Genomic DNA, 16,431 nt, shown 5'->3' with positions numbered 1-16,431 from the left:
GTATTTCTTTACCAGAACTGAAGACAAGGTGGCTCTGAAATATTCAGTGGAAATCACCATTCAACCATCTCTCCAGATTTGGTTTGCGCCTGCTTTCAAGCTGACGCCTCAGGGCCTTTTCTAAATTTCTGATCACAAATCCTTAAAAAATTAAATGGTGAGCAAGAGGTCTTCCACGCTTTTTGAATTTGCTTGCATTGCTTCTCTGTAGTGTTCCTTCATCATGACATGATTATCATCTTCTTTTCACTTCCTGTTCCACTTCTACCTTTGAAAGAATAAAAAGTCATTCAAGATCATTATAACAAACAAAACTGTCACCATAGAGCTGGAGATCATGTTTTTCCCGTTTCCTCTCAAAGAAAGATGTGAATTTCTACAATGGCTTTTTGTTCACACTGAGCATTCTGTAGAGCTTCTGGTTTCTTGAAAGACAGGAAAAGGCTGTGCGTTCATTTTTTTTCTGTGAGTAATATGGAACTAGTCATTATCTTTTTTTTTCTTTTATAGTATGTCTGGAGTTTAGCAGATCAAACTGTGTCCCTGTACCAAAGCACAAACAGGCTTAGTAATTTTGAGAGCTGTGGAACTCTTAAGATTTGAAATGTGGGATTCTTTATTTGAAGGGGAGAATAAATGATCGGCAAAATGGGTGTAGGTAGACTTAGAATACAAAGTTTCCTATTATGAAATTCCTATTATGGCATGTGCATATTTTGAAGTGTGCTGCAATTATTTGAGATGAAGGGACTTGGTGTTAGGGTGTCTAATTTTTCACATTATGCTTTCCCTATTTATGCTTGCTTAAAATTAGAGACCAAGCCCAGGGTTTAGAAAGCTAGCAGGTAGACCGAAAGAAGTGACCTTTTTTTTTTTTTTTTTTTTTTTTCCCCAAGTGTGTATGGGACAAAATAATGACTTCTGTAACTTTTCAGAAATAATGAAGTTAGTGTGTCAAGGACGGGTGTTAGATATTCTCCAAACTCTTCTCAGAGGGCACACTTTTCAGTAGAGTGGTGTTCCACGGACTTCTCTTGCTGGGTTCACCATTGAATAGCAATCATGGCCTTTCCATCATACATTGCAATGCCCCACCTCACCATGAGTCTCTTCAAATCTTTGTGCCAGTTACAACAACTATTTCTATGGGTAGTTAAGAAAATTTTGTTAAGGTTTAGCTTACCTGAGTGAAATTTCAGAGCTGAAGACCATGTTGTCATGTAGCTCTGTATGGATCAAGCAGTAAGTGTTTTGCAGGCAATGAGTGTTTCTAGCTGTTTCTAGGAAATGAAATTGGGTATGTATTTGTATTCCACTACTATCCACAGCCTAGCACTGACACTGCTGATTGCAGAGGGCTGACCTTCATCTCTACAGTTCTCCTTCCAGAATATTTTTAGTCTTCAAGGGTGTGTTTTCTCCCATTTTATTCCATTGTTCATTTGTCCCAATCATGTGGACATCTGCTTTCAATATTGGGAGTACCTTGAGGCTACCCTCATCTGTCTCACTCCTGACTGTTACAGGAATAGGGATCAATCGCCCTTCTGCCAATTAATTCACATCTTTTATCTAAATGAGTAAAATTATGCCTCTCTTAGGACCAGTCTTTATTTAGTAGATATGCTGAAATGCTACTGGTATTTGTTCACTACAAACCCAAGAAATCTTTGCTCTGCTTTTGAATCTCCATGAAATGCACTCTTGAAAGCCCTCTGTGTAATTACGCGCTAATGCTGCTTTACTTCTTCCAGCCTAACTTCTGTGCCAACATATCTTAAAGGGACATGTTCCTCCTATACATTATTTATCATCCTGTTTTCTTGATCCTCCTGTACTGAAGAAAAACAGGGGCCCCATGCTAATGCATTTGATCACGCAGAGGGAATGTGCATAGCATCCCACTTTATATTTTCTGGGATCTTAAAGGCAGTCTGTGTGGGGTTGGTTTGGTTTTTTTTCACTTCAGTTGGAAGAAGCAGCAAAAGCCATTTTTGACCAAGAAACTTCCTACTAATAATTTTTGCTTTTCTTCTGGGCTAACTCTTTGCTTGAAACTTTCTTTTCCAGCTTGCCAGTAGATGTGCTACTCCATTCAAGACTCTTTGGAAAGCTCAGAAATATTAACCAGTGATAACTTACCTCAGACAGGAAACTCTTCTTCCTATCACTTTTATAGTTTGCTTGATAAACCAAATACAAGTGAACTGGAGGCACAGGAGAAGGCATTTTTTTGTGTATGTTCTTCTCCCAAAACACTTCTCATTTTCTTTTGTTTCTGGTGAAATGTCCCCCTGATCACCTGCCAGCTGGAGCATGATTGAGAAAGACATCTTGCTTTTAGCTTGCAGATGCATCGCTACTTCCATTGGGCTCTGCAGATTGATGTCTGACATACCCTCTTTCTGTAAAGGATGTTTCCGCTGGCTCTAACTTGAAGTGCTCCTGCTGGATCTGGTGTGACAGTTTGATAATATTTATCTAAAAGAGGTCTGTGATGTGTGTGTTTGGGGGGGGTCATGGGTCAGACTGCTTTTAGGTCTGTTGTGTGCCTAGCAATTCAAAATACCAGGTCTGCGTTGTGTAGAGCCCTGTTTTACACAAAGGAACATTTGCTTTGTTCAGAATAACAGGACTGCCAGTGCTGTATAGTTTGAGATCCTTGGATAGGAAGATGTTATCATGGTGAGAAGTATCAACTTCTAGCAATGAAAGTACCTCATTTTCTCTCGCTGTCTGGATTGGCTAGAACAATTTGTTCGAGTCATTCCTTAGGGACAAATATGATACTGCTTTTTTGGCTTTCTCTGGCAATAGCAGTGGCACAGGCTTTGGTATCGGAAAAAACTTCTGGCTTGTTCAGTCCTGTACTGCTATGCAACATTACCTAAATAAGTCTGTAGAGTAAACAATGTCCTCTTTAAAATTATCTCAGTATCCTTGAGGGGGGCAGGGGAGAAGGGCCAGGAATGGGACAGATGGGATTCCCATGAGGTATAAGACTCTCACTGAAGACAACCTTAATTGGCAACTGGAAATAAGCTGAATTATCTGCTTATAGAGAGGAGAGATTCTTAGAGCTATCTTAGATCCATCAATTATTATTATTATTTAATCTCTGTATGTAGGCCTTATCATCATCATCTTGCTGTCATCTGCTCTGCATCTTTCCCCTTTTCACAGTAACTTGTTCTGTCTTGTTCGCAAGGACAGTGTAAGCTCTTCAAGACAGAAATGACATCGTACTGCATGTACTTTACAGCATCTAGCATTGTAGAACGTTGTCTCTGTGCTTTGTACAATTGTAGTATAAACAGCAAAAATAGTCGTGAGAAGGTCCTTAGGGCTTTGCCAGGTTGTGCCAGTTTCCCTTTCTGAGAGACAGAGCTGTTCGTCAGAATTTCTCAGTAAGGCTGTTTGGGGGAGGGGCGTTGGTTGTTGGGTTTTTTAGTGTTAGTTCTGTGTGTGTTGATTTTGAGCACCTTACTTTGGGAGGTAACAATACTTTCAGGTTCTTGCAGAAAATGTTGATATTCTCTCTGATATAATCTTATAAACAATTACAAAAATTATATTTCATGTATTCCTCAAGTACTGTCAGGATTCCTACATGTCTTCTGCTCTGCAGAGAAAAAGGCAAAATTATCACGCATGGTGCAAGACTGCACTGAGCCGTGCAATTGGTATGAAGCTGCTGCTGTCAGTGACCTAGCTGTGAAGCAGCCCTTTGGGCTGAAAATCTCAGCTGGGATAATGTGCTTGATGGTTCCTGACAGGCTCTTACTTGGGATTCCTTGATCCCTAGGGCACTGCATGAGTGGTGTCTGCCTCTCCTTCGCTCTTCAGTTATCAGTGGAAAGAGAATGAATATATGTACTCAGACTCAGCACTTGTGCCAGAAGCTCTGAGGAGTAGATTTTTCAGCTAATGTGAATAAGTTGCAGTGAGAGAGACTTTTTCAGAGTATCTCTCCACAGAGTAGATGGATTTGCAGGACTGAATTTGTTGATAAATCTTTCCAGGGAACCTATAATAATTGCATATTTCTCCACTTAGAGTGTTGCTAAAGGACACAAAGCCTGTCTCTTAAAGTCCATTTGTTGCCTTCCAGTCCTACCTCTACAGAGAAGAGTTACCAGGATGTCAGTTTGTTCTTTGTAACCTAAGTTTCTCCAACCCATATTAGAAATCAGATTTCAATACCCCCTGTCTATTGTGCATGGGGTATGCTTTTTGTGTGAGACCTATGGAAGATTTGAGAGGTGTGGATAACTTGGTTTAAAGTCATGTGAGTTTTTGTCCAGAACCGGTAGATCTGCCACCTGAAGCGTGATGTTTTTATTACAGAATTGCTTGACAGCAGAACCGTCATTGGTATCTTCATCTGACAGGCAGGATCTATGAATTCCTGATTTTCCCAGAGTTGTTTCTTTGTAACAAACATTGCAACAAGTCCTAGCCTGACAAATATGCTCATTGGGATGGCTGCTGTTGAGTAAACAGCTGGAAAAAATGCATATATTAATGGAAATAACACACTGATTCCCATTGTAGTTTGAACATGTTGCCAATATGTTCGAAAATGTAGTGTTTTCTTCCCACGTACTTGAGAATCTTACAGATGAGTGGATACTCAGATGAATCCAAACCTTTGCAAAGAAATACGGGGCAGGAGGTAGTGGTGGGAAGGTAAAGAAGCTTTTTGGTAAGCAGAACAAACTTGGAGGGCTGGTAGCGAAAGGAGCAACACAGAATTGAACAAAAAAGACAATGTTTTCTATTGACACTGCGTGCGATAATGTACTCCACTTACAAAATTTATAATACTCTTTTGGTGACAGAAAAATCTAGAGAACTTGCCATAGCATATGAATGTTAGCACTTGATATCAGCACCTTGTCAGCACAGGGCAGTTGTCCATAGATAACCCTTCACTTATATATACACTGACTTGAGCTGCACTGTGCTCTTGCTATTTGAATAGTGGCAATCACAACTTTTATATGCAGCTTGGTCAGATTATAATGCTTCTAGAATGTGTTCACTGGTGTAGCAGTGCAGTCTTTGCCCACTTCTTTCCTTTTCCTTTACGTCATGGAAATTACATATTTGTTTGTGGTCTTTGTCAGAATAGTTGCAGCAGACGTGGACAGACTACCTTATGGAGACCTTATGTAGTTGGGTGTATTTGTATTCCTTCTTACAGCCTTGAATGTTGAAATGCAACACGTTTGCCATGAAATTGAACTTCCTTTAATGATGGTTAAAGCCAATTGTGTATATGCAGTGTTGATAGCTAATAAAACTGAAAAACAGACGTTTGAAATTTTCCGAAAGCCAAGATCCAGAAACCTGGCAAATGGTAGAAGCATTAGGACTTACATGTATCTGAGTTAATTGTATTTGTGCTGTCTCTGGGCTAGAGTTGAATGTACTATCCTCTGTCTAGTTTTAGTTCATACCTCTAGCATAATACTGTTTGTGCTTCCAATTTCTTTATTGCTTTTCATCATAGTTGTTAAAGTTACTAGTACAAATTTGGAGATGTATACGTGATCCCAGCTGGGAGTTAGAGTCAGGCTTTTGTGACCTGATTCAAATGTGTAAATTTATTCTTGAAACAAGTCTGGATAATTTAGGGAGAGAGAGAAAAGGGCAAAATCCTAGGGTTTGCTGAAAATTGATCTCTCTTATCTAGATTAGAAGGTAATAGAGAAGTAATTTTTCTTGGTTATGTGCATTTGTGATAGTTTTCCTACCCCCCAGTCCATCCCATGGTCTGCATTTGGCAGTACCACAAAATAGGTATGATATGGAATCCATAGCTGTTCCTAAGAAAATCTTTAAGGAGTCTCCTGTATGCGTGCTCTTTGTGGTTATTTTGCCATAACTCATTTCATCACTTGGGTATTTATTTCATAGTGCTCATCATATCATTTTTAGGATGCCACAGGATCTTTTGTTTAATTTTGTTTTCTCCAACAGTCTACTTGGGTTTTATATCTGTGGTATTGGGTAGTTACCTTCTTATCCCTGTTTTTGCATTTCTGATCACAAATCTGTTTCAGTTTGTATCCTTGTGGAACTGAAAGGGCCTTCAAGTCAGAATTGGTGAACTGTGGCAATCTTATATTGCCTGTCTTCCACTGAGGAAGGGTCTGTAGTGCAAAACAGATATTAAATTCTGAGATCACTGTTTGACAACGATCTTTCTCCATCATTCTGGAAAACTGCTCAGCTGTGCTTGCTGAGTCACTGTGTTGGAATATATAGGAAAAAATGAGAAAGATAAATAGCGACATATCCACAACAGATGTAGTGGGACTATTTACAGTCTTTTGCATGCAATCCGCAATGTGTATATAAAGCAGTAATCTCTTTTCATGCTTGGTCACATGCTGTAAGGATTGTATTTCCTGCAGCTTCTGTAAATGTTTTGAAGAAAACTGTTTTAGTAATATGAAATTGGCGCCTGGAATTCAGTAGAAATGCGCTAGAGAATAGCAACTTTGGAAAAGCATAATAACATAGGAAGTTTGGTACCCATTGGTATTTTTTCCCCTTGTATGTTTTGGTTTTTTATTATTTTTAAGAATTACAAGGCATAGTTTTATCCTTTTCTGTTAGGAATTTCTTTTGGAATATACTGTTTCCTCCAATAAAGTTTTTGATGCCTCGAGCTTTAAGAGAACCACTGTTGAATACATGATAGCTTCATCAATAACTATACTTTTCTCTGTATTACTAACTCATATGGTTTAGTTCTGGTTTTAATGAAGCATTTTGGCATGAGTCCAGACTACTCTATGCATATAGGAGATCAATTTCAGAGGAGTTCTTGGCTTCCATCTATCTAAGCTTATAAGACTTCATATTAAATTGGAGTAAAGTAGTGTAAGTTTGAGAAATGCTTTATTTTTCCCAGAAAGATCTTTAAGAAAAGGTGGATCAGAATTGAAGTTGCGGTTTTTTTTGGTCTTGTGGTGTTGGAAGGAGTTTGTATTCATTCGTACGTTGTAAAATGTTGTGGTGTCACAGAAAATCTTGAGGAGCGTTTCTAATTGCCTTGCTAAGAATATGTGTATTCCAATGTGGACAAGGCCAATGAATGTAAAATTTATCTGAAATTGGCTATGCCAAGCTGTGAAAATCACCAAATGCCTGCAGCATAAGACCCTATAATAGGATTCCTTATCCTTTAGAGGATAAAATCCTGTAACTGTTGCTGTATCCCCATGAATACCAAACTGCTAAAAGTCTTGTAGCTTGCCTGAAAAATGCATTTTTAAAACTTGGGTTATCTTCCTTTTCTTACAAAAAAAAACCAAACAAACCCAAAACCAAAAATTAAAAAGTCTGGTTTCTAGAAGTCTGAATCTTCAGAGAACCTGAGACTTTCTGTGCTGTGTAGTGTTGAAACCATACAGATTCCAGAATACATTAGCATTAGAGACTTGCAGTAACCTCATGTCCTGCAAAATTAATCCTACTACATATCTTCAAATAAATTAGACAAACTAGCTGGTCGGCACTGTAGCCAAGCAGTTGTAGTGAGGAGCACAAAGTGTTTTAGCTAGGCAATCTCTAAATGCAGAGTTAGCATTAATGTCAAATGATGAAGCTTCATCTATATTAAGGAATTTTGGCAAGGTTCAGTTGTTGCCATGATGGAAATATTGGAAGCTGCTCAGTCTCTGATGTGCTATAGTTCTTGCCAAGGCAACTGAATAGGTGAGACAGTATTAATTGTAATTTTTTTTTCTTCTTCTGAAATTCTCTAGTTTAACCAAGACTGAAAAGAGCCAATATGAGAACTGCGTGCATGGCACCAGTATTGAATCTCTTTGGAACAGTCATTAAGTTATATTTCAGTAGTTCCTGGATCATCACAGTCACAATGTGATTGTGCTGCTACCTTTTAAAATAATGAAAAGTTTAATTTATAAAACATGGAACTGTCTTACAATAAGAGATAAAGGCGACTGTGCAGAACGGAGCAAGCAGGCCCTTACTTCTGCTTATGCTTTGGCCTCAACTTTCTGAGGAGTAAAATTGCATTCACTCAGCATCACACTTTGATCTCAGCAGAACAAGAAAATTATTGAATAACTGCACCCATCAAATTCATACTCCTCCTTCAGTGGACATTGACGTTTTGGTGCCAAAATCCATCTCCAGCTGATTTCAATTCCGTAACAACTCTGGAAGTAGCTAGACACTGAACACTACCTTGTGTTGCTTGTATTTTTAATAGTTTCTCTTCCTTGTGCCATCTTCTCACCCTTGCCACAGGTTCACTACGTGGTTTCTGTAGCGTCTTGCAGCTGGTGAGTGAACTCCACAGCGTGGCAGGGAGGGCAAAAATACATCTGTTTGGTTAACAAAGGAAGCCAAAGAATGGAGATCATGGCTGCATGATAAAACTTACTGAGGACTTCAATATCCCATACTGTCTGTGTATAGAAGATTATAGAGCAGTTCATTACGGAATTTTCTGCTTCCCCCAAAATCTCTAGTTGGACCAGTTTGAACGAGTACTAAATACATGAGCTGGAGAGTTAGCAGCTTTCTTTGTGTAGATATAATTCTGATTTTTTTTTTTTAATTTTAGTATGTATTTATTATTATTTTTTTTAGGTTTGGGGGAAAAGGGCAAGGGCTTTTGAGGGAAGCTGGGTAGCAACTTGCAATGATCACCATAAAACTAGTTATAATGGTATTCATGCAGCTGTCTCTGTGGTGCATGAACACTCACTGTGTTTTCTACTGTAAAAACTAAATCTCTGTTTATACCAGTAAGACCTTTCCAGACACACTCAAACACCATGTGGTCTGAAATAGCACCTGATCAGACTGAAAGAGTTAGTCCTGGATGATTGATGCTTATCTCTGAAGGCTTCTTTGCTTTTTCTTTAAGCACCTTGGAGGGCTTCTGCAGGGCTATTTACCATCTTCCATTGTACGTTCTTTTCCATCTTCCTGAATACTAGATTTCCCAGCTCATAACTCTAAGAAGCAGCTTTATTTCAGAGTAGAAAGGGCCCCCAATATGTGGCCTATTATATCCATATCAGCTTGCTTACCCTTTTCAAACAGCTATTGTGTTTTAATAGGGCCCTGCCTGGCAGGGGGAGTCCTTAATTCCTACTATATAAGAATGGCCAGCTTGAGTTACAGCAAACTGCAGGATGCTGCTCTGATCAAAAGGCCTCTGTTTTTAGAGATTTTGCCCCCTCCTCCTGTTTGCTGGTTGTTTTTTTTTATTATTTTTTAATTTTTTTTTTTAAATCCTGGGCTAATAATTCAACATAGTAAAGTCATTTTTAGCTTTTGATTTGAAAGCTTCAAGGTGTTAAATTACTGACCTAGCATGGGAAGAATCAAGGGAGGGGGACTTTAAAAAAGATAAAGGGATTCCGGGTAATAAAGAGCAAACACAGGAACTCCTTTAATCCTTTCCTTCTCCAGAATCTGTAGACTGGTATCAGAGGGTTTGATTTGTTACAAAGCAACATTAGAAAGCTTGTTCGTTGCCCACTCTGAGCTGTCACAGGTGCTGTGGTTCATTTCCTTTCAAACAGTACTTGGGATAATCTCTGTACCACCTGTATTAACTCTGCCATGAATACAGAAATTCCTGAGCCTATACCAAGAAGCCTGAAAACAAATCGTTAAAATTTGTGTCACTCCTTTCCCTCTTTCCACACCCTTCAGCTGAAATAAACTTGAGTGGGTGAGACAGAAAGGATCTCAAAAAATCCAGTCTCTGTGTTTGCGGTGTTACATCACCCAGTCTCTCCAAAATGTTAAGAGTGTTAATGATTTCCTATCTGCCTGGTTGTTAAAAAAGGATTTTTCCTTAAAGCCAGTCATCAGGAATAACTTTCAGCATCTGTTTTGTCTTAACAGTGCTAACACATTTCAGAGGAAGTGCCTAAAAAGCAGCACTAATTTCATTAGAGGAAGACGGTGGTTTCCTTGAGGCTGACTTCATTGTCCCAGATGTTAATATCTATGGAATTTTAAAAAGCACTTGATACAACGGCTTTGAATTGAGGAATGCTAGTGCTCTTATGCTGCTTTCCAAGAGGGATAGGTAAAGAAACAGTCCAATGATTGGTCTGAATATTGCATGTAGTGTAGTACACTTAAAGCAATAGATGAAGAATAAAATGATCTTAAACTCTGCTGATGCGGCAGTAATTTATTCATCACAGCAGTGAAACTCGGAATTTTTTTTCCCAGTGGTGCCCACAATTTTAAATGTTCCCTCTCAGGGCTCCTTCCAGGCAAGGTAAACCTCACTTTGCTGTTTCAGAGCATAGCCTTGGGGTAAGTGTGATTGGTCGCTTGAGGATGCTTTGTGTGCGGATGAGTTATTTAACAACAGAAATTGCCTGGGTATTAAAGCCTTTTGAATTTCAGTATTTTCTATTGCTCGAGCTTGTTCTTTGTTACCCATTGTACCATAGTCTCTAATCCTAATACTCCTGATTATGCCTACTTACTGTGCTTTGGTTCACACCATGAAGCAGTCTTGGAGCTCGTGACCTGAGTTCCTTTCATATGAAACTAAACTGGAAGATGTGTTCCAACTGCAAATGAGCATTCAGCCCATGGGACCAGACTAGAGCTAATCCAGAGTGCGTTTTAAGAAAAAAAAACGAACCCTGAGATACCCATAATGTTGACATCAGATCCTCTGCACAGTTTCTCCCTACAGTGTTTCAGTCAGTAAAGACATAGCCACCAAGGGCAACTTTGCATTTGAGACTACCATATTTTTGGTTGAGACACTCAATTCTATTTTAACAATTTAGGCACCTGTGTAACTGGAAAGAAAAGTAGTGTGTGTGAGGAAATTGCTCATGCTGGAGAATCAGCATAAGCCTTCGAAGTGAGTTTTTCTTCCTTCATCGTGCTCTCAATGGAAAATGCAAGCAGTAATGCTGTAAGTTAGGGAGTAACAGTCCTTGTTCCTTGTTTTCCATTTAGTAGAGGAGGGGTCTTGTGAACTCATTCAGCTCTTTGCGTGGTAACCAAAGGTGGCACCTGCTAGGGGGACAGCAGGGTCCTGGCAAGCTCTTCTGTCCTTCTCGGGGAGTTGGGGCTCTTTCTGCATTGTGCATATTTGGCTTTGCCCGAGTTGAGCAGGCAGAGGCTAACTAGTGTAGTGGGTTTCAATTGGGATGTTACCATAGCATCCTGGGACTTTTGCAATCTATTTGGAAGTCCAAAGGTTTGAAAAGAGTGCTTGAAAGTTTCTGAACTCTGGCAAGTTGCCAAAATGTAATTACACAAAAGACAAAGCCTTACTGAAAGCGGCTCTGTTCAGAGTAGCAGCACCTGAGTGCTAGAGTTCCCAGCACAGCCATTTCTGAGAGCTGGGGCTGTTTTATCACAGTATCCTCCCAAAACTTTTTTTTCTTCCTCTCGCATGCACGTGCCATCCCACAAGCATAGGCTGGGTTTGCTGCAAGACGCAGCTTTCTCAGCAGTGGCGTTGGAAGAGACTCTGTTCTGTAATTTGGCTACTCTGGGACATGTAAAGTAAAGGAGTGAAAAAGTAAGCATCTTGAAGTCCCTACTGTAAAAGTTTCTTTAGATCTTCCCATCGAGTGAGAACCTTACATTATTTTTCTCTCATCTTTCTCCAGAATATTCTCACAAGTGAATGGGAAAAGCCAGTTTGTTAACGGAGCACCCAGTTGTGTAACAATTCTTGTGTGAAACATGAGTGTTTGCAGTGAACTGGTGTTAACTAATGAACATTCAGTTCAATTCTTAATCTCAGTTTCAGCAAGACAAATAAAATCACATCATTAACAAAAGCTACTAATGTTCCAATTTGCCTCTTCTATTTACTGGTAATTTAGAGGGCCGGGACAACCATTAGGTCTGCAACAGGAGGTTTGGAGACTTGCAGAGTTGGTTAAAGCTTTCTTCTTGAAGGATCTCTTGCAGGTGGCTGCATTAAACGCCTAAAAGGGGGAAAGGAAAAGTTAATCAGAGAAGTGCAAAATTATTTTCCCTACTTCTGCTTCACAAACCCATTACTAAATGATTGAGGACAAACGAATACCTTCTTGAGATACCCTAGTTTGTTTGTAAGTCTTTCTCCTGCAAATGAGCTGATAAGCTCTGTCCACCTAACTTTGCTAAGGGTATGAGTTGTTCGGTGAGAGGAGGACAGATGGAGGGAAGACTAAGCAACCCTAAGGGAAGAATCTCAGCAGCTGTTAAACTTGCTGAGAATATTTGAGCTAAGTTTGTTGCTTTGCTGTTGATATCTTGCTTACTTTAGCCATTCCTCTGAATCCGCAGGTTGTTTTATTTTTGTGTTCAAAAGAAACTGGGAAAGTGATCTGTTCACATGTATATAAAAATCATAGGTAAGGTGTTGGTGATACTCTTTACATGCTGTTGGAATACTCGCAACAGCTTTGGGTCGTCACTGTTTCTTTTTCTTCCAGAAGGTTTTACTGGCAAGCCATTACTACTTGCCACATTAACTTTACCTCTGGGCAATTGTTAAGGAAAACGTGGCCAAATTATTTTTGTACTGGCCACCTACCCATGATAAAAGAATTTCAATATATATAGTTTGTTCAAAATGTATAGTGTTCCTGTCTCTTTTAATGATCTTGACCCTGCCTGAGAAGAGATCTGTTGAGTTCTCATTGAGCTCCTTGCTGGATAGCTGCATCATGGGCTGGGTCCTTTGAGCTGAACTTTTACAATCTATAAAAAGGTATTTATAAAGTAGTGTCTCTGAAATGCAACATCTTAACTAGGCTAAAATTCTGACTGCCATGCTTGCAGACTTGAGGTTTTTGGGAAAAATCCTTCCGTTGTATAGTTAAACAAAATCTTATTGCAAGAAATGAGGAATGAAAGAAATATTGTACTTCTTTTACTCAACTAGCTGGCGGCACTTGGCTGTCAGCACACCCAGGTGTGCTGATGTTCCAACATATCCACCCACTCTTTTAACTGAATAAGCAACAACAAATTATATCATACCCTTCTGCCTGCTAGGTTTAGAGCCATCCCATGCTGAAAATGCAAGTGACTTGAGTTTTCGCTTATTAGAACTAAGGAGTAATATAGTAGGGCTATCTGCTGTGAATTAATAATATGTTAACTTCATGTCTGGTCCTTTCTTTTACAGTTGTGCCAGGATCCACTTCCAGATGTTGCACGTGCTGTAGTCATTCTTAGCAACATAATTTGGTGCATTTAGTTGTATCATTGTGCCTTCATCTTCTTTCTCTTCCTAAACTCCTCCCTTACACGTATCATCTTTCTGAAAGCTGCCTTCTCCTATTACAGCAAGTTTCTTCTTTTTCATTCACATCCCTCTTTTCTTCATCAGCTTGTCAAATCATCAGCAAAACAATTGACATAGGAAATGAAGAGAGTCTTATAGGCTGCGGTTTGGGATGAGAAGATCTGAAATCCCATTTCCAGCTTTGTCATAGACATCTTGTGGGTTTTTATGCAAGTTACTTTCCCTTACTCTGAGCTCGTTCACTCTAAAGCAGTGAGCTACAGCGCTTTATAATGAATACTCTTTAATACAACAACAGTCATGGGAGCCCTTTCCTGTAATTTTGGCATATTTTGATCAGGCATATGATTTATTTATTTACTTTAATCTCTTGGGACGGTGGCTGTGCTTTCCTCTCGTTTGTACAGCACTGGTGCATGAATAAAGTTTCCTAAATACAAAATAATATATTTATCCATATTTATATAAAGAGTATTCCTAATTCCAGGAGTCAAGAGTCATGAGTGTTTCTTAACCATCAGGTGATTGTACTTATTTTATTTCAGTTGCGTTTCTTTCTGGGTAGGAGGGCTAGCAACGGTGTTCTGCACCTAGCTTTGACAACAAAAAATCCATTTACTTGCATGTATTTGAGAACCAGGGCATTAAAAAACAGAAATTGTGATTCTTTTCTGAAAAATTGAATTGGCTTCTCTCCACACACCCCCAAGTTGTTACACGACTTTTTAATTTTGCTAAACTCTGTCTGGTATGATTCTTTCAGATGTGAGACCCTTTTCTATACTATGAAGGATAAAGTGATTTAAACTCTGTATATTTAAAGAGGTTATTTAAAATTGCAAACTGAGAGGGTTCACACTGACCACTGGATTTTGTCTGTTGTGGAGATGCTACCTATGGAGAGGTTCTGCTGTGATGAAAGTAAACTTTATCTTTTCATTAATTCTCTCCTGTGTGGGAGAGTTAAGCTGCTGTCCCAAGTGAATGTTTTTAATGATCTCTCTGGAGTGTTTGAAAGCTTTGTCCCATTTGCACGATGCAGAGCGAAATGCACAAAATCTATCTTTGAGGCAGCCCTGTCATTATACCTTTTGGTGTATAATGTTTGTATTTGCATTTCTATTGTTCTTGCTTGCATGTTGAGCTTTACCATGCCCAAAGGAGAGCTTCTTACACTTCAGAGAAATCTTTTTAAGGCAAACATTTACTATAATGTTAGCCTAAAGTGCTTACAACTCAAATATGAGAAATTTGTACTAAAATACAAGAATGCAAATACCAAATTCATGATCCATCATAACGACTGGCTACTCTTTTCAAAACACACTAGTGCACAGTGTCATGTTGCAAAGTGTCAATCTGCTTTTCATGACAACTGAAGTAGATTTTATACATCCAATACAGTCAAGTTTCAGTAACCTAGAAATGAAATCTTGAGGCTTCTGTTAAAGAGGATATGGGTTTTTTTTTTCTTTGTCTTGTGGCTTCACAGAAAACTGTAATGAGAATAGCAGTGAAGTTCAAATGGTGCTAAAAGAAAGGGCATCTTCTGGTCAGATAAACAACAGTTACTCTTGGCCAGCCATTTTCCTATGGATTGGTTTCAAATAAGTGGCTCTTGGACACCCTGTGCTGGGATTCTTTAGAATGAATTTTACTTTCACAAACCTCTAATTCCTATAATTAAGTTCCAATGTGTGGTTTTTGCAAATAGTCTTCTCTCTAGAGAACAGATGGGTATAAGCTTTGGAGATTTGGTTTCACAAAATGTAACTGCCAGTGGTTTGCTTGCTACTGTTCCAGCTGGCCCCAGAACATTCACATTGGTTCAGCTTTCTAATGTTCTCTTGTTTTGACTTTATCTCCACAGTTTTAACAGTGTGCGTCAAGGAACACACATCTTGTTCCGTGAGTTCAGCTTTGTTCAAGCTACCCCTCATAACAGGGCGTCTTTTCTTCGGACCTTCTGGAGGTGTTTCCGAACAGTGGGGAAAAATGGAGGCAAGTATTCCAGCATCTGCTGCTGTCCTGTTACCCTGACATTAAAATCACTATCTAGGCTATTAATGCAGTACGAAAACTGACACTTCATACTGTGTTCTAATGTTCTAACATTGTTAACAGGGAGACGACATCACGGTTGCCTGTGGGATAGTTTAAAATGCTCGCAGCATAAAGTAATGTAGGAGCACCTTGTTGCTACTTCTATTACCTAACAGCATGTCAAGCAACAGTAGATGAGAGGAAGGATGTTTGTTGGGCCTGTGTGTGGAGATGGATAGGAAAAAAACCAACGTGCTGGAGGTTGGTGGATGGGAGCAGGGTAGCAGACCTAGAGATGGTTAGAATATAGAGTATGGAGCATGAGGGAAGTAGGCACTGAGATTATTAAGCAATTGGGGTAACAAGTGCTTTAAGTAGGAGCCCTGCAGGAGGTAGAGAGTATATAGTGGTGTTGGGCTGCAGGGTGGTGAAATGCTGCCACCTGAGTGAGCTAGTCCTGGCACATCTCCTAGATGACTCCTGGAGGCACATCTCCTCCAGGATCCTGACGGCTGTGGAAGGAGAACCACTGACAACTGTGTGACCTCTTCCCCAGCTCTACCCACAAGGAAAAAGTTCCAATGCCAAAATAACTATTCAGCACTGTACTAGCTATTCTTATACTGCACTTGGTATATTAGGTATTACAGAACTGGCGAGAGTTCAAAATAAACTCATGTAACTACATGCAACTAAAATTATGGTTTTAGTTTTTAATGTAGTATTTTAATAAAATACACTGAATGTTGCTGTACAAATATGAATTTTGGTGGTGTTTGGGTTTGTTTTTTTTTTTTTACTATAAGCTTCTCTTGTTTCAGGCTAATCGGCCTCACTTCTTGTTACAGGGAGGACTAGAATCATTCTATTGAATATAGATAAAACCTCACCTTCTGGCTAAGCTTTGCTCATGATGAACAGAGTTTGCAAGACTAGGAATAACAACTTGACTTTCTTGACATATGCCATTTTAGATTATTGGGTAATTAGCTACTGAAGTGACTCACTATGCTGTCTGTAATACCTTCTTCCCAGTGATAGGTACTTTGTTAAGTTCTAAATCCTTTATATTGGTTCAGGGATAATATTTTTAAGAT

At 39.2% G+C, this 16,431-nt stretch overlaps 1 protein-coding gene across 1 annotated transcript in view; it reads left to right on the top strand.

The window, feature by feature from the left end:
• Positions 1–16,431, top strand: part of CSTPP1 (centriolar satellite-associated tubulin polyglutamylase complex regulator 1) — a gene marked incomplete at its 5' end in the record, with an annotated part of 81,153 nt that overhangs the window by 11,363 nt on the left and 53,359 nt on the right. Inside the window, one exon of the mRNA XM_082485269.1 lies at positions 15,162–15,292. Within this exon, the coding sequence (XP_082341395.1) occupies positions 15,162–15,292 (131 nt within the window). The remainder of the gene's footprint in view (positions 1–15,161; positions 15,293–16,431) is intronic.

Source organism: Vanellus vanellus (assembly GCF_965231255.1).
Source record: "Vanellus vanellus genome assembly, chromosome: 6".
NCBI lineage: Eukaryota > Metazoa > Chordata > Aves > Charadriiformes > Charadriidae > Vanellus > Vanellus vanellus.
Note: the sequence above shows the minus strand (reverse complement) of the source record. Positions and strands in the feature narration are given on the sequence as shown.